This window comes from Camarhynchus parvulus, chromosome 27 (genome assembly GCF_901933205.1).
Source record: "Camarhynchus parvulus chromosome 27, STF_HiC, whole genome shotgun sequence".
In the NCBI taxonomy this organism is placed as follows: domain Eukaryota; kingdom Metazoa; phylum Chordata; class Aves; order Passeriformes; family Thraupidae; genus Camarhynchus; species Camarhynchus parvulus.
Genome location: NC_044597.1, coordinates 1,758,824 through 1,777,245, shown reverse-complemented (window position 1 = coordinate 1,777,245; position 18,422 = coordinate 1,758,824). Strand labels below are relative to the sequence as shown.

At 47.9% G+C, this 18,422-nt stretch overlaps 1 protein-coding gene across 1 annotated transcript; it reads left to right on the top strand.

Annotated features, from left to right (window-relative positions):
* Positions 1-743: 743 nt before the first annotated feature.
* Positions 744-18,271, top strand: MEIOC (meiosis specific with coiled-coil domain). The gene is made up of 8 exons (XM_030966007.1): positions 744-950; positions 2,729-2,854; positions 7,274-7,431; positions 7,563-7,667; positions 9,037-10,876; positions 12,822-12,956; positions 15,083-15,263; positions 17,979-18,271. Exons 1-8 carry the CDS (start codon positions 744-746, stop codon positions 18,269-18,271), a joined length of 3,045 nt encoding a protein of 1,014 aa, XP_030821867.1.
* Positions 18,272-18,422: the final 151 nt, after the last annotated feature.

Here is an 18,422-nt window from a genome sequence, read left to right as displayed (position 1 = left end):
TGACAGGGCTGGGGGGTGACAGGGTCCAAGGGCTGACAGGGTCAGGGGTGTGACAGAGTCTGGAGAGGTGACAGGGTCAGGGGTGTGACAGGGTTGGGGGGTGACAGGGTTTGGGGGTGACAGGGCCCGGGGGGGTGGCAGGGTCTGGGGGTGACAGGGTTGGGACAGGTGACAGGGTCCAGGGTGTGGCAGGGTCCGGAGGGGTGATAGGGCCCGGAGGTGACAGGGCCCGGGAGGTGACCGGGCCTGGGGGTGACCCGGTCAGGGGGTCACAGGGCCCAGAGGTGACAGGGTCAGGACGGTGACAGGGTCAGGACGGTGACAGAGCTCGGTGGTGACAGGGCCCGGAGGTGATAGGATCCGGAGGGTGACAGGGCCCGGCGGTGACCGAGTCTGGAGGGGGCGCTCGGGGCGCTGTCTCCGGGCGACCGGCGCCTCTGCGGCCGCTCATTGGCGGGAGGCACGAGCGAGCTGTTTTCCCATTGGCTGCGCGCCGGCGGGCGGGGCCAATCGCGGCGCAGCACCGCCTTCGCCGGGCGGCCGACGCCGCATGGCCAACAGAGCTTCTCACGTTGCGCGGGGAGGTGCGAGGCGGCCACGCTGGCGCTGATTGGCCGAGCGCCGGGCGCTGGCCAATGGGCGGGGGCGCGGGGTGGGGCGGCCGTTGGGCAGGCGCGAGGACAACGGCCGGAACTCGCCTCAGGCCGCCCCGCGCGGGCCCGCGCCGAGACCGGCCCGGAGCCATGGAGGTGAGGGACGGGAGCGGGACAGGGACCCACACGGGCACCGGGGTTCGCTGTGCGCCCTCACCCGTCACACACCCAGCGGGCCGCCGCGGCTGTTGTGGGCTTGACCCCCTGGGCGCTGAGGAGGCACCGAGGCCCGACCCCGGTGCGTGTCCGAGCCCCGCTGCCCTCTTCGGGATCCGGCGCCCTCTCGTGTGGGAGCAGGTGTGAGACACGGAGCTCAGGCCTGTGGGGAAAATACCCCTCAGCATCCTGAAAAACACTTGTTTGTGGAAAAAGGAAGAAAGTGTGGGTATGGTGTGTCTTAGGGCTGTTTGTGGCCCTACAAGTTTACCCTTGTTCTGTGGGGTCACAGTGTCAGGAGTCCCTGTGAATGGCAATCTCTGAGGAGAAAATGTGGCACAGTAAGCTCAGGACATAGAGCCGAGCTCTACAAAAACTCAGTGTGCTTACTTATTTGGAAAATGTGCCAGAAAAACACCAAAAATTACCAGGGTATAAAAGTGGTGTGAGCTACAATGAAGATGACTTGGGAGCTGCAGAATGATGGGTTTCTAGAGAGCAGAGCTTATTCTGCACCCTGATCCTGGGGAACTTTGACTCTTCTGAATTTAATCATCATCCCAAATGAGCTGCTATGGTAAAATGCCAATAACTTCACTTTTTATTTGTTGGCTAAAAGGGGTTTTCTGGCACTTGGAGGGGTGTCCCTCTGGTTGAAGTTGTTTCTCCCATAGTTACAGGACAGAGCAGATTCCTACCACAGCTCTCAGAGTGGGTATTGTCGGAAATTTCCAGCTCCTGACAACTGGAAATTCACATCCATGCTATTGTGTAACTTAAACAGTGTTTGGGAGCAGTGGTGGAAGGGCCGGAGGTGTCCAGGAATGTGTGAAGGCTGGATAACTCCTCTGCTGCTGTGGGAGGAAGGGTTCCCTGCCCATGGCTGGAACTGGATGTGCTTTAGGGTCTCTTCCAAACCACGCCATGATTCTGTGAGCATTCTTCTGTGTTTGATATTTCCCTGTTGTGGCTCTGATGTTGGGAAGCTCAGCTGGTGCAAACAGGGAGAGTGCAGATTTCCTCTTGGTCTACCCCTCCTGTGTCTCTGAACATCTTTGGAGTTTCTTGGCTTTGGCAGGTCCAGCTTTTCCTTTAGGGTAAATAGCAAAGTGTTTTACATCCATAGATAGAGCCACATCCTTGAAAACTCAGATGGGACAGAATCCAGCAGTAAATTAGAAGTGTTAAAGAAGTTAATGTTGATATAAAATCCATAACTGTCAGCTGTGTTTATAATTGTGTGTGTGTGTGTAATTATGACTGTGTGTTCTGATGTCCCTGTCCCCGTGGCCCCTCATGTTCTGTGTGTACTGATGTCCCTGTCCCCACAGCCCCACATACCATTCTGTGTGTTCTCATGTGCCCAAATCCCCTCATGCCATTCTGTGTGTGCTGATGTTCCTGTCCTCTCGTGCCATTCTGTGTGTGCTGATGTCCCTCTCTCTGTCCCCACAGCTCCACATGCCATTATGTGTGTTCTGATGTCCCTGTCCTTTCCCCGTTCCTGCAGCCCCTCGTGCTGTTCTCTATGTACTGATGTCCCTGTCCTTCTGTCCCCACAGCCCTTCATGCCATTCTGTGTGTTCTGATGTCCCTTTCCCTGTCCCCGCGTGCCATTCTGTGTGTGTTGATGTCCCTGTCCTTTCCCTGTCCCCACAGCCCCACATGCCCCTCTGTGTGCTCTGATGTCCCCACATGCCGTTCTGTGTGTTCTGATGTCCCTCTCTCTGTCCCCACATGCCCCTCTGTGTGTTCTGATGTCCCTGTCCCCACATGCCCCTCTGTGTGTTCTGATGTCCCTCTCTCTGTCCCCACATGCCCCTCTGTGTGCTCTGATGTCCCCACATGCCATTCTGTGTGTTCTGATGTCCCCACATGCCCCTCTGTGTGTTCTGATGTCCCTGTCCCTGTCCCCACAGCCCAACGTGGCGTTCCGAGGCGGTGGCCGCTGCTGGGGCAGTGCGGAAGGGGGCGGGAGGCCCACGGACGTGTTCAGCGCCGCCCTGCCGGGCTCTGCCTCGCTCTATGGCTGCTACAAATCACAGGTTTGCTTGGTTATTGATTATTTTTATAGCTCTGTAAGAGGTTGGGTTGCTTGTCAACAAAATGGTCAGAAGATGTTTCTAAAGCGGTTGCTTACAGTGGTGAACGTAAATCTCAGTGTTTGATGTAACTGTAGAAAACCTTCATTGTGATAACTTTCATCAGAGGGGACAATGGCTTTTCTAATGCAGTCACTGATGAAGCTGTGGGGATGTTTGTTAAAATGGTATTTCACCATTGTTCTGGTGAAATGTTCATGGTAATTGTTCTTCTGTAGGCAGAGTGAGTAGCAAACAAGTCTTTTAGGAAACCTGGAAAGTGGGTAAGAAGGAGAACCTTAGCTGTTGCTGCAGATATTCCTGTAGTCCAGGAGTTCTCATGAACCAGTTCTTAGTCTGATCAACAGAAAGTGCCAGGGCAGTTAAATATGTCAGCTCTCTCTTGGAATTTTTGCCTTTTGTAGCCATAAACTTTCACTGAGGTAAAAGACTCAAATGAAAATTCATTCCCAGTACCTTCAAGACCAGACTTGCTACTTCTTCCATCCAGGACTTATTATTTTGTCAGACTACTCCGCTCCACAAAGGAGTGTATTGTGAGTCTTTAACATTTAACCCTGCAAAAACACCATTTATTGTTTCACTTACTGAGTGTCTAAACCAAACAGATAAGATAAAGGTGAAGATGTTCCTTTTCACTTAATCAGGATATAATGCCTTTCCTCAAGAAATCAGTTGGCTTTATTTCAGTACCTTAACACTGTGTAATGATGGGGAGAAAGGGGGTCTAATTCCTAACTCCTGGGAGGGGTCAACCAGTAGAAACTGGAGCAGATGTTTTAATCTAAAATTGTTGCTGGTTAAGTGCAGAGGAAGGGTCAGGTTGAGAAAGGAGGTGTTGTTTATTCTGTGTATGGTGCCCAGGGAAGTTTCCCACAAACCAGGCACACCAAGGAGTGAAAAGTGAGAGAATTTAGACACTAAAGTTTGCATAAACCTGCCTGTGTAATCCACAGTTCCTGCCTAATGCAGTCACTGAGCTTGTGCAGCCTTAAATAAAACATCCCACCTGTGGTGATCTCCATCTTTCTCTGCTCATTCCATTACCTGATGGATTTATTTAGGGTCATGATGATGGATAGTAAGAAAGCGTTTCTGCTATTGTTTTTAGCTGCTTTTAACTGCCTTTGCAAATTTTTACATTGTAGCAATTTCTATACTAGCATAAGGCTCATACCCATAGGGCTGGGTTGTATAGTTGAAATTAAGATATAGGGGTTTTCTTAGTAGTTTAAAGGAAGCTATTGGGGGTTGAATAGTTAGAATCTCTGAGCTGGGTAAATTTACAAAAATTAGAATGTGATTTAATTGGTTATCTATTTCTACATCTTCACAATTACTAAAGCATACCCACCTTTACTCATGTATCTGAGTATCATTTTTATATTAATCACTGGTGGAATTTCAAAATTACAGATGTTCTGTTCCATATCTAAGCAGAAATCTTGAATTTCAATTGTATTTCCCTCAGCTGTTGTCCATGTGCTGCACAGGTGCTGACACCTGTGGTTTCTTTCTTAATGGGTCCATGCTCTGTGTCCTGTTGGATGCCTTGTGGTTCCATTATTGATCAGGTCTAGAGCAATAATAGCATGAATATTATATACTATAGCTTTAAACACAGTCAATGTTAATAGCCAATGTTGTTTTGCTGCTTCCTGAATTACATGCAGGCTGATTCCCCAGATTTGAGGTGCTTTGGGAGGTGTTAATGGTCAGGGGTTTCCTTTTACCTTTGCTTGTATCCTATGGCCTTCTGCTACTACTTTATCTCCTATACCTCAGCAATGATATTTACATTCATCCTCCTCATGCATCAAAGGATTTTAGAGAGTGTGTGTTGTCAGATTCCCATCTAGTTGTACCATTAATTAATAATTTAAATTCTCTTCCATTCTCCTTAAACCATTGTACAATTGGTTTCCTGTTACCGTCTTTGACTGGACAAGAAAGAACAAAAGGATTCATATGTAAGTTTAATATTCAAAAAGGTTAAGGCAATTCAGGGAAACGTGTCACAGTAAGAATCCTAACCAGTGTAAAATTATACCAACATTATAGCAAGTTTGACATCAGGCACTGTCTTTGCAATCCTGCTCTGTGCAATTGTGTTTGTCTGAAGTAATTACTGCAGTTGGAATTGCTGCTACCCCTTGAGGGCATTCAAGTTCTGTGTAAGACAGGCCTTCTTCCCAGGCACAGTTCATGAAGTTACTTTTTAACTTTCTTAGTCCCAAAGGTCCAGAGGAGGTGATTTCTCACTTACCTGGTCCTGTAGTTTTTTCAGTCCTAATGGTGCTTCCACGGCTCTAGTCCTTGAAATTTCCCAGCTGTGTGTGTTGTGAAATGAATCTGGTGTGGTCCTTTCCCGTGTTCCTTTGGTGCCTCATTATTCCGTGGTCTTAGACCAAATCTCCCACATGGATATCATGAACAGGAAGGTCCAGATCAGTTCGATTTCTGCAGTGAAAGTACTTGTTGATAGAGGACAAAGCTCTCCTTGGGGAGATAACACAATTACACAAGTGTTCTTGACCCAGATATTCACAGGATGTGGTTTTTAAGAGACTACCTGATAAGGTCTCCTGTACAGATTTCAAAAGGACTGACTTTATCTCTGGGTCTAGGTGTTATTCTGACCCTCAGTAGTGCTGGTGGCAGCATCTCAGGCCTCTTTGTTTTGTCCTTTGTTCCTTCTGTGATACATGGAGGTTTTGATGGCAGGGCCAGCTGGATTGGCGTAGCCTCATGTGTTCACTGACCAGGTGGCCTTCACTAAATGTAGATCCCAATGTCTGAAGGTCCCACACCCACTGTTTCGAGTGTGGTTTTTAACAGTCCACTGAACTGTTCAGCTTCCCCAGAGCCTGGTGCTCCATACCCACTCCAACAAATGCTTGGGTCAGGTTTGTTTCCAGCCTGCTCTGACAGATCTGTTAACCCAACCCTTCATGTCTCACCCAGTTAAGGCTGTCCTGGTTTGGGAATGGCCCCTCCCAGTTCAGCTCTCCCACTGAGACTCTTCAAACCACACACTGCCCTCCCCTTCCCCTCCCTGTTGTGGCACAGTGGAGAGGAGAATTGGAGGCACAAAAGGCAAAGATCACAGGCTGAGCTAAGAACAATTTACTGTGAGCAGCAATGATAGAGGAAAAGGGAAGGTAACAGCAACAGCACTCATGGAGTGGGCACAGGGAGGGATTCACATGGAAAAGTTTCCAGTTATTCTGGATGGCTCCCTCCAGCACATTTTATTGACTGGAAGGATCCCCAAAGAGCCCCTTTCCCCCACCCCAGGAAGTGAGCTTGGGTGGTACAGAATAACTTCTGGGTCCCCTTCCCAGCTACTGCAAAAATTAACCCTGTCCTGGCTGGAACCAGGACAGTTTGCTGACACACCTGTAGGTATTGTGTACCTAGGAATGATCTCTTTCAGTAGTGCCTCACCTAACTCCTCAGCCTGGTTGGGTTGGCAGGGAAAAGCTTCAGGCCCCAAGGAAATGTATCAGCTATTACCAATAAGTATTGATACCCATTCTGCCATGGCAATGAGAGAAGTCTATTTGCCAATGATTTCCTAGTGTGTTCCTTTTTTGGCTTGTCCTGGGGGAGATTGATGCTGGATCTGTGGATGCACACTGTGGTTCATATTTCTTCACTATACTTTTTGTGATGCCTCCCATTCCAGTCCCAAAGGTACACAGTTTTACATTGTTTTCCAAAAACCTTGGGCTCTTCTTAAATCCCTGTGGATCCAGCATAATTGAGGCTTTGGCCCCTTTTGTGGATTCTCCCATTCAAATGCAAACAGCTCCTGGTGTCTGGTGGGATAGAAGAAAGCATCTTACAAGTCCAGTATCAATACTTGTTACTATGACTGCCTGGGCCTTTTTGGGGGTTCTCTGGGTGGCTGGGGAGGTGTCCCCTACTCAGTTTCCAGCCAAGCTCAGCTCAGGACACACAGAACACAAGGCTGAGTGACAAAGAAGTTGTGATGTGCAGCTCCAGCACCTTCTTCTTAAACAATTGCCAGGCAGGATGTAAAATATTAAAGTTTCCATAAGCCTTAAGCAACACTAGTTCAGCACACCTGAGAGCGTCTGTTTGTGCTCAGAAGAGGGGTGAAAGGTGAGAATGATACCATCAGCTTCCATCTGCAACAGAGGGCAAGGGAAGGGACAGAGTTCTGCTTGAAGACCTTAACATGGCCTGAAATAAGTTGTATTCCAAGTGTGTGGCTTGCTTACTTCTCATGTGCTGGTTCCTCCCAGAGTGAACTTAGTTACAGCAATGTACAATGACAAAATGACAGTTTGATGTGTTTCATGTTAAATAAATGCTTTTATTATACATTAAATGCAGAATGAAGAAAATGTGGAGTTACCTCAGGCCTACAGTTCTTCCCTTTCAACATCAGAGTACTCTGCACCCATGGACCCTTCCCTTTTGTACCCCCCTTGGTCTACGTGTACAGATGACACCAAGCAGCCTGCTGCTCCTCAGATTAACCTGAAGTCCAGGTAGTCATCCTTGACAGGGAGTGAGTGCGGGTGTGTGTTGGAGTAGATGGATTATATTTTTCTGTTTAATTTAACATAGGAAGTACTTTGAAGGAAGGAATTCTTTTTATTAATACACAGTTGGTTTTCAGGATTCAGCCCGAAAGGAATGATTATGGCAGTGAAACTGATTTGTATGGACTCGTGTCCAACATCCTGGAAGAGCAAGACAAACCACAGCCGTGCTTTGCTGAGGGGTGAGTGAGGTGCAGGTGACCAAAACTCCCCTCTCTGTTCTTACTGTGCTCCTGAATCAGCTCCATCTGCTGCTGGCCAGGCCCCCTGCTCTCCCTTCCCTTCTCTTCCTTCCCCTCATCTTCCAACATTTCACTAGGGATACTTGGAAGCTTTTCCCAAAGCACTTAGACTGCATGGCAGCTTCTGGCTCTCTGATACTTACAGAACTTGTTAATTGGCATTTTTTTAATAAGATCTTAACAAGTGTTGTGGACATGCTGTATTCAGATGAATCCTCTGGATATGTGCCTTGGTCTGTTTTTTTATTTTAATCAAGACTGAATTCAGACTTTAGGTTTCTTTCCTAATTAATGTCAATTCACAGAAAAAATACACAAAGCACAGACTCCTTCACATTTGTCTGAACTGGCAGGAGAAAATTCCATGCAAAATTAATGTTTCTTGCTGTTAGTGCTACCTAAGCAATATTTGTGTTTCTAAATGTCAGGTTTATTTTGCCTCTATTCCTGCACCAGAAGAGACAATTCCATAGTCAAAACAACATGAACTGAAGGGGGCAGGTCCAGCATCCCCATGATACTTACAGAGCTCTCTGTCTTTTCCAGGTTTAAGAGACAAGACAGGGAGCCCAGTTCTCAGGTTCCCAAGCCAGGCACTGCTTTTCCTTTCTGTCTTCCCAAACAATTCCAGTGATTTCTCTTATGTGGCTGAAGTCAGGGAAAACTTCAGAGTCAGTCTTGATATCACAAAAAACTCATTAATTCCTTTGCTATGGACAGGCAGGGCTGGTTCAGTACTCCCAGATCTGGCCTGTGATGGCTTCCAGGAGCATTTCCCCTTTACTCAGTGTATTTACAGTTCTCCTTGGCAATCAGGGATTGATGGTTCATTCATGCTGGTTAGTGGAAAAAATGAGGTGTGCTGGGATGCTGCCTCTGGCTTTACCTGCAGGAAGCAGTGCACAAGTGAGGTGAGAGAGAAGCATTTTCTCTGGAGTGCTGGGACATGGCTTTGGAACACTGAGGGCAGTCTGGGTGCCCGAGCTTGGTGCTGAACCAGGAGTATTTTGGTGATGATGCACGGGACTGACAGACCAGGGTTTGATGTGTACAGATCCTTTGCAGCTTGAAGGCCTATCCACAGCTCCCGAGCTGTGGTGGTGTGTTCAGACAAGGCAGAATCTGTTTTCTCAGATAGATATGGGAAACTGAGGATGACAGGACTGGGTAGAAATTGAAGTCAGACATCTTGGAATAATTTGAGAGAAATTATTTAGGAACAATTCATTTCTTAAACCTTGTTTTGTGTTTGGGAACAAAGAGCAGCAGCACAGATCAGTGTCTAACCATGTGTTTCTTGTTTTTCAAGGAGTTGTCCTCCCACCCTGAAGTCAGTGTGGCCAGTGAACACAAGCAGAATGGAGCACCATGAGCTGTTGCCAGAAAGCAGGCGGGCAGTTGTTGGAGCAGTGCCCCAGCAGGGTTTCTATGGTACGGAGTCCCTCCCTGCTGCTGACAAGCAGTTCCTGCAGAGTCCCACCCTGGTGCCACAGCAGAAGGCAGACGATTGTTACTGCGGCTTTGGCGGCGTGGACCTGGAAGAGCAGAGCTTGTACTCTGCCAGGAGTGATCGTGCCAATGGCTGCAACTTGCAGGCTAATGAGAGTGTGAAGACAACACCTGTCTATCAGAACTACCCCTACCTGAAAAACACCTTTGCAGCCCAGGCTGGGTACTCAGAAGCAATCAAAGACTTGGGAGCCGATGCTTATTCTTATGGAAGGGAGAAGGTGTGTCCCAAGGGAGCAGAGGCACAGGTGCACCCAAAGCGGGCTGAAACATTCCTTCCACAGTGTCACAGATACAATGAGAACACAGATTTTACCAGGTACACTGAATATTCTCATGCTGGTAAAGCAAAGCCCAACAAGGGCACCAGTTGTAGCCTCCAAGAAAATAGAAAGCTGGTAAATGGAACCCCTGAGGCACCATCTCTGGATGCAGAGCCCTACGCTAAATTATTTCAAGTTAAATCAGGAACTCAGAAAAAATTTGAAGATACAATTTCAGATCAGCATGACTTTACATTTCCCAAGTCTGTAGGACTTGTATCAGAAAAACAATTTGCAAGCGAATCTTCCTTCAGCACTGATTTTGGGCAAAAATTTGAATATGGACTAAAATCTTTTGCAGCTTGTCCAGGGAATAATGGTGTGGAAAAGCAGCAGTTTTCCAAGGCCGATCTTCAGAATCCTGAATTCTACAAATCACTCCCACTGTTGCCCAGTGCAGCAGTCCCCTCAGCAGGCTCTAGCGCCAGGCCAGGGTGGATGAACATCCAAACCAAACCCACAGCCTCTGGCCCTTTCCAGAATCCAAGTCCTTTGTTGAAACTGAATAATCAGTCACCTGCATTTCCAAAAAGCTCTCGTCATTCTAATGATGTTTTTCAGTTGCCATCTTCAAATTTGCCTTTAAATAGTAATTTACTTCACAAGTACTGTCAAGACAACCCATTCCTCTCCAGCCTTGACTTCGGCTACAGCACTGCAGAGCGAGCTCGGGCAGCTGCGTGCATGGAAGCCCTGGTTAGGGGTGGGGAAGAGAACCTCATCGAGTACCTCAGTGAGAAGAAGTTGAAGCAGCCCAATGGATTCTGTGACAGTTACTTGGCTCAGCAGTTGGGGATCATTGATAATCTGAACAAACAGCGTTTCCAGCTGAAGCCACAGAGCGAGCACTGCGATCTGGAAGGGCAGAACCAGGTGGATGGGGTGTTCCAGGACATGTACCAGGAGTTACTGGAATCTCAGGGGCAGCTGCATCTCGGGGCAGGGAATGGGGACACCAGTGCCATTGGTGCTGGGAGCTGCCTGCAGGCTCCAGGCATTCCCAACTGCGTGGTGGGTGACTTCAGGAGGAACCGGCAGCTGGGCCCCAGCACCTTCCCCATGAGATCTGCTCACCTCTTGGGCCGCTCCGTGGTGCCTCTGGTGGAGCCTCACACCTTGTTCTCCCAGGACGATCTCAAACGCCTCTACCCCTGCTTCACAGAGAAGATGTATGGTGACAATGCCCTTTCTGGTTTTGTGTCAGCATTTGGATTTCAAAAGCAAGTTAAAAGTCGCAGTGGGCCTGCCAGCGAGCTGCATGTGAGACTGGAAGAGTGTTATGAGCAGTGGAGAGCTTTGGAGAAAGAAAGGAAGAAGGTAAGAAAACCAAACTAGAAAAATATCACAGATTTGATGTAGATCTCATCCTGCTCAGTGCCGTCACAGATCATGGGTAGTTCTGCTGGGAGAAGTTGAAATGCTTGTTGGAACTTCAAAGTTACAAGTTTGTTTTTGGATAGAAAGTGAAAGGTGTGGAGATTTGTAGCCTGGCTGGAAGCATAGCTAATGTTGTATGGAATGTTGCACTAAAAGCAGGAATTCAGGGGTTCTTCCAGTCCCAGGGCTGGGGAAGGTGGGTTCATGAGGAACAAAGATGTGCTATACCCTTTTTATTAATACAGTAAATACAGTGCCTCTGGAACTTTGAAAGCAAATCCAGTAAATATGTTTTGAATTGAAACTAAACTTTATTTCCTTCAATTCCATTTTTTAGAAGCTATAATGAATTCCTACCTCCTGTTTCCCTGAAGGTTTAAACCTAGGTGTATTTGAAGGGGTTCTTTTTTTTTTCCCCCAGAAACAGAGGCTGAGGGACGGGTCATTTAATTAAAACCCTTGCAGTAAAAGGCTCAGGTAGTGCTGTGTGGAGCCCTCCCAAAAGCAGTTTCCTTTTTAGTCTGTAGGAAAACCTGTTTTCATTTCACCAGCTGAGATAGATGGGGTTTGAATTTCACTACCTGGGCTTGTCTGTGGGGGAAGCTGGGCCAAATGTCACCTGGCAATTGTGGGGCCTTGGAGAGTTCTCCTGTGCCAGCCCCTACAAAGAAACCAATTCCAAGACGATGTAATGTGGGGATTTTTTTGGTGGTGTTTCCTGACAAAAACCAGGAGTTGCTCTGTATAGAGGGGTTGAGGAAGAGTGAGCCCAGCTTAAGGAGGGGAGGTGGTGTCTGGGGTGCATGGAAAGTGCAAGAGAGAAAAAGCTGGCATATGCATGGCCAGGAGCCATGGTGGGAGAAAGTCAACTTTATCACAATCTCAGAACGGGTTGGGGTGGGAGGGACCTTAAATCTCCTTCAGTCCCAGCCCCTGCCTTGGGCAGGGACGCCTTCCACTGTCCCAGTGTGCTCCAAACTCCATCCAGCTGGGCCTTGGACACTTCCAGGGGTGGGGCAGCCACAGCTGCTCTGGAAAACTTGTGCCAGAGCCTCTCCACCCTCACAGGGAACAATTTATTTCTAATATCTAGTCTAGAGCTGCTCTCTCTGTGTGAAGCCATTCCCCCTTGTCTTGGCACTCCATGTTCTTGTTGATTATGGACCACTTATGAAACCATCCAAGAATTGCAGTTTTAAATCAGTTTTAGCTAATTCTATGTTGTTATGGGTGTTTTAGAATGACATAGCAAGGGGATGAAAGAGATGGAAATTTGGAATATTGCAAACAGTTTTCAAAATAGTTTTCTGATGGCTAAATAAAATACAGAATCCTGAAATGGTTTGGTTTGGAAGGGACCTTAAAGACCATCCAGCTCCACTCACCTGCCATAGAACACCTTCCACTGGACCAGGGTGCTTAGGAAAAAATCTTTCTGTACAAAAATTTAATTTAATCTGTAGTTTAATCTGTACAAAAATTAGGTTAATTGCTGACTGAAACAGTTTTATTTTAATTTTATGTGTGAGATCCACATCTGTTTGGTCATTTTTTTTTCCCTGTAATTCTGACTTACCTCCATTTTATTTCCAGGCAAAACCAGTACAGGCTGTAGTCAGAGTGAGCAGACATAGCACTGCTGGAACACGGTGTGTTGGCACGATTGCTTTAGTTGAACTGCTTTGAGTAAAGCAGTTGTTCACTTAAAGCAGGTGATTGTCTCACCAGAGGGTTAAATCCCAAATGCCTGAATCCTCATTGTCTCCTTTAAAAATCTCCAAAACCCTGATGGGAAGAAATTGAACCTGATATTTTTTCTTGTTTCTGTAATGAAGCACACTCTGCATGTACATTCTGAGGGAGTTGTTCTTTTGTTTTCCTGCAGACTGAATCAGCTCTTGCTAAGAATTTCCAAGGGAAGAAGGTTTCCAGTACTAACAACATTCCAATTCCAAGGCTGACATCAAATCCATCAAGGGTTGATCGCTTAATTGTGGATCAGCTACGGGAACAAGCCAGAGTGAGTTGTAGGACTAAAAAAAATCTATTGAACTTATCCCACAGAACTTAGAGTACAGTGTGAGATAGGTAAGATGATCAGAGCGGCTTTTCCCAAAATAGCTTTGTTCTTCCTTGCTGTGCAGGGAATGGCATTTCAGCAGTCCCTGTTAGAGCTTCTGCAGCTCCAGGGTGCTGTTTCCAGGGAACCACAGAGGGGCTGAGGCTCACAGTTACATCCCCATGTGTCTGGAGGATGTTGTTCCTGGTGCAGGAGTGTGCAGCATCCAGTCCTGGAGCCTGTGCACAGCTCTCAGGGGTGCTGCATTCAGAGCAGCTCGGCAGGGAAATGTTCACTGTGGATTTGGAGACACTGTGATGGAGGAGGTCTTTATGGGAAAAAACAGGTTTACTTAATGTTTGGAAGATACTGACATATATATTTCCTTGAGAGTCTGTATATTTTACTGCAGAATGATTATTTGATGTACTTTCAACCTGAGTTTCTGTTACCAGTTTGCTCTTTAACCCAGTAGGGCAAGGGAATCTGGCATCTGCTGAGCTCTGTGGGCAAACAGAGCCAGGGTCCTTGGGGAGGTGACAGCTGGGGGAGGAGGGAGCACAAACTCTGCCATCAGAATGGTGAGGGGCTGCTGTGGCCCTCCTGAGGCCCAGAGCCATGGTGCTGGTGCTGCAGGCAAGGAGAAGCAGAAACCAGCCTGTCCCCCCTGCCAGGGGCTGTGGGGTGAAAGGGTTCTGGGAAATTCTGGGTTTGGAGGCTGCAGCAGTGCTGGGCCAGCCACTGGGCAGCAGGGGGGAGCAGCAGCCTGTCCTGCCTGCCTCACACAGGAGAAATAATCCTTGGAGCTGTGTCTGCTCCCTCCTGCAGGGCCTGCCTGGTGCTGCCCATCCAGCTGAGGGATGGACTGCAAGACATGGATGGGCCTAGGGTACTAAAACTCCTGCTCTGTGAATCCCAAAAGATCGCCTTAGTTTCCATGTTTAGAAGGCTTGCCTGCCCTTGTCCTGGTAATTCAGAACTGCCTCCAAAACACTGCTTAAGCCTCTCCAGCCATTTGAGGAACCAAACTTTAGGGTACAGCACCTCAAACCCTTGTTAGGTATTTTTAAGGATGCTCATCAGCAGAGTGGGGCTGTTAAACCTGGACTCTGACATCAGAAACCTGGACTCTAACATCTGGAAACATCTTGGTGATGGCCAGAGAGGAACCCTGGTACAAAGGTTTGAGTGGGAGCTGAGTTGGCTGAATCTGGGATTAACTCTTCATAGTTGGAGCATCCAATTAAATCTTTTTGACAGTCACATGCATTTCTTTAAGGCATTAAGCGTAGCCATGGCTCAAGGAACATCTCAGTTTGGGGATTTTTAGTTTCTCTTTTTCTGCAGACCAGTAACCAGGTTCTCAGCATTATGTGACTGTGGCTGAGGAGTCACTCACCACTGGGAAACCCACAAGTGGTGTGACTGGTGTAAGATAAGACAACAAAAATGCACGTTTTCAGTGGACTAAACAAACCTGAATTATTTCTGAATGTTTGTTCTCAGCTCCCTTAGTGTTGAGTGTTGATCCCAAAGTCAGCCATGGTTCCACAGCAGCTTTTCCTTTCTCAGTGCAGCTGTGACTGCTGCTGGCCCAGGCTGCCCTGCACAGCACAACGTCCCCACCTGGGTTTTTCAGAAATTGCAGCAATGCTGTGAGAAGGGAGGACCCCAGTGCTCTGAATTCAGGAAAATGCAAAAAAAAATTCAGAACAAAAAAATTGTTCTGAAAGCACCTTTTGTTCAGGGATGTTTCAAAGCTGTACAGGTCTGGTATTCACCAGTAACCTGGGGTTGCTGTTTGTTCAGGGATGTCTCAAAGCTGTACAGATCTGGAATTAACCAGTACCCTGGGGGTCCTGACTGGGGTGTGCAAAGGACAACAGCTTTGCTGTTGTCCTTTGCACACCCAGCTGTACCACAGCTTTGGGTTTGGAGATAACAAATCCCAGCTAAGAACTTAAACCTGCTTCAGCTGTAACTTCTCTGCTCTCAAAAGAAAGTAATGATGATAATTAATCTGTTCTCCGTGGTTAGTTCATTTCCCTGTAAGTGTGAAGCCCTGTGAGATGTGCATTGTTCACCAGGTTGTGACTCTGCTGGGGAAGATGGAGCGCCTGCGCAGTTCCCCGCTGCACGCCAACATCTCCACTGCTCTGGACAAGCACCTGGAGTCCATCCACGTGGTGCAGGCTCGCAGGAAGGATGAAATTGTCAGCGCCTCCAGCCGGCAGCGGCACGGCCCTCCCAGGTGCCAGGATGAGAGAGGTATAGCTGGGCTTGTGTACCCCGATGAGGTAGCTGGGATGTTGAACATCTTGCAAAAATAAGTGAGGGGTTGTAATTCAAATTTTAACTTTTCAATGTTAGAGCTTTGTCAAAGGCAGAATGGGTGGGGTTTGGGTGAAGGTTTGAGGAGACACTAAAACTGGGTTTTAGAGATAAATAGGTTCAATCAGTTTGGAGGTGGTAATTCAATTAATAAACTAGCAAGGAATAAAAATTAATGGGTTTTTCTGATAACACATTCAGGGACTGGAGGTGTTACTAAGCTGTTGCTTCTTGTTTCTTGTGACAGTGTTCTCAGGGTTAGGATGAGGGAAGAGATGAGGATCTGACTCCATGTTTCAGAAGGCTTGATTTATTATTTTATGATATATATTTTATTAAAACTATACTAAAAGAATAGAAGAAAAGATTTCATCAGAAGGCTAGCTAAGAATAGAAAAAGAAAGAATGATAACAAAAGCTTGTGTCTTGGACAGAGAGTCTGAGCCAGCTGACTGTGATTGGCCATTTATTTAGAAACAACCACATGAGACCAATCACAGATGCACCTGTTGCATTCCACAGCAGCAGATAATCATTGTTTACATTCTGTTCCTGAGGCCTCTCAGCTTCTCAGGAGGGAAAATCCTAAGGAAAGGATTTTTCAGAAAATGTGTCTGTGACAGCTTCTCCCTGTCCCTCATATTCCTCTTCCTATGAACCCTCCAGCTCTTTGTCTAGAACCTCTTGGTATCTCCATGTTGACACTGCCCAAAGTGACCAAGATGGCCTTAGGTTACAAATGAATTTCCTCTTCAAGCATCTTCTGTCTTAGACTGGCATAATTACAAATCATATTTTGGATGGATGCACAAAAATACAATGGGCAGAATGTTTCCATTCTTAATGGTGTCCCAAATAAGCCAAATACTCAGTTTAATCTTTCACCAGGGCACAGGCAGAGTGGCAGGTTCCCTTGTCTCTGAGATGGAGTCAGGGTAAATTCCTGCTCCCTGCAACACTCTGACCTCCTACCTTGTGTCAGAACCTGTTTCTGAATCTTCTGATCCCTTCTGCTTTTCTTTCTCCATCTGAATTACAGGGATTCTTTTACTTCTTTGGGGTGTCCCATCATGCAGTTCTGAAGTTTACCTCAGAAGATTCACTGCAGCATTCTTTCTTTTCACCTGTTCCCCACCATTCTTGTTTCTCATTACCTTGACTGAAGATTATGGGACTTGTTAAGGTGAAGGGTTTTTTTGGGTGTTGAAGCCCATGAAAATAATTGTCTTTGGAACAGAGTAGTCTGGGAAGGAGTTGTCAGGCCTGGAGATCCAGGTTCTTGTGCAGCTGCTGGGACAGGAGAGGAGGCTCTGCCCAGTGGGATCTGATTACTTACCTGGAGGTGTGGTGCTTGGTCCTCTGCCTCCCATCACTGTCTTGGGGTGTTGAACCTGCAGCAGCAGTTGGGGAGGATTTTTTTGAACAGTAAATTATTGGATGCAGTAACTGTATTTGCTCTGTCAGGCAAAACCTTGAGGGAAAGGCCTGAAGCTGTTCTGGTTTGTCTGGGAGCAGGTCTTGCCCAGCCCTGTTTCCACAGCACCTTTCTATTCCATCTGATCCAATATTAAGCATTTATGACAGAATCACAGGATGGCTTTGGTGGGAAGGGTCCTTAAAGCTCACACAGTTCCACCTCTACCATGGGCAGGGACACCTTCCACTATCCCAGGGTGCTCCAAGCCCTGTCCAACCTTGGACACTTCCAGGGGTGGGCATCCCCAGCTGCTCTGGGCCCAGTGGTTCAACACCCATTCACAGAACATGAGCTGTGGGCTTCAGTCCAGTGCCCCAAACCAGCTGTTCCTTCACCCATGGTAAGGATTTCCTGGCAGGACAGGTGAAGGACCCTGCTGTGACCAGAAGGGGAGGGCCCAGGTGCCATTAATGTGTGTGTGTACATGGAGCACCCCAGCTGCACAACCTAAAAACCACACACTGCCTCACTGTATGAGGGCAGAGAAATTCAGATGCAGCTTTTATAAACCTGTAAAGGGACAGACAGGGTGTGGGGCAAGGGCAGCCCCAGCAGTGCTCAGGACTAAAGGGCCTAGGTGCCATTAGCGTGTGTGTGTACATGGAGCACCCCAGCCCCAGAGTGCAGCTGCAGCAGGAAGGTTCAGAACCTTCAAACAAACTCAGAACCTAATTCAGATGCAGCTTTTATAAACCTGTAAAGGGACAGATGAGGTGTGGGGCAAGGGCAGCCCCAGCAGTGCTCAGGCGCCATTAGGGTGTGTGTGTACATGGAACACCCCAACCCTGGGGTGCAGCTGCAGCAGGAAGGTTCAGAACCTTCAAACAAACTCAGAACCTAAAAACCACACACTGCCTCACTTGTGTGAGGGCAGCTTTTATAAACCGGTTTTATAAAGGGACAGATGAGGTGTGGGGCGAGGGCAGCCCCAGCAGTGCTCAGGTGCCATTAGGGTGTGTGTGTACGCGGAGCACCCCAGCCCCGGGGTGCAGTTGCAGCAGGAAGGTTCTGTAACAAACTCAGAACCTAAAAACCACACACTGCCTTTCTATGTGAGGGCAGAGAAATTCAGACCCAGCTTTTATAAACCTGTAAAGGGACAGACAGGGTGTGGGGCGAGGGCAGCCCCAGCAGTGCTCAGGACTAAAGGGAGCGCTCTTTTCCTCCCCCTGCAGTGGTGCTGGCTCTGGCCGCGGCGCTCCGGGCCCTGTGCCTGGCCACGCGCAAGGTCCGCACCGTGCTCTGGTGCGCCTTCCAGATGACCCTGCCCAAACCCTCCGCTGGCAAACGGGCTCGGGAGAGACTTCCTCAGGAGGGGGCGGCGCCCGAAGAGAAACGAGCCGAGACCCCCCCGGCTGCGGCCGCGGCCCCGCGAGGGCCCAGGGAAGGGGGGGCAGAGGGAGCCCCGGGGCCGTGCACGGACCTGCTCCGCAGTGTGTATGAGAGAGGAGACGTGAATTCCTCATAATTTTTGGTTCTTTTTTAGTTACTTCAAAGTTTCAACTGCTAAAGTTCATATTTAAAGCTGTATCTTGATGAGAAGTGAGATTTGCCTTAAGGGCTCTCAGGTTAAGCTGTTAACGTGATGGGCAGGGTCAGAATGTTGTAAAGCCAAACTG

What these genes read in the sequence shown, in the direction of transcription:
- MEIOC (XM_030966007.1), top strand. Translation starts at nt 744, where the DNA reads ATGGAGGTGAGGGACGGGAGCGGGACAGGGACCCACACGGGCACCGGG. An exon ending in GCCCTCTCGTGTGGGAGCAG is followed by an intron (nt 951 to 2,728) that starts GTGTGAGACACG and finishes CTGTCCCCACAG; the next exon opens with CCCAACGTGGCGTTCCGAGG. An exon ending in ATGGCTGCTACAAATCACAG is followed by an intron (nt 2,855 to 7,273) that starts GTTTGCTTGGTT and finishes CATTAAATGCAG; the next exon opens with AATGAAGAAAATGTGGAGTT.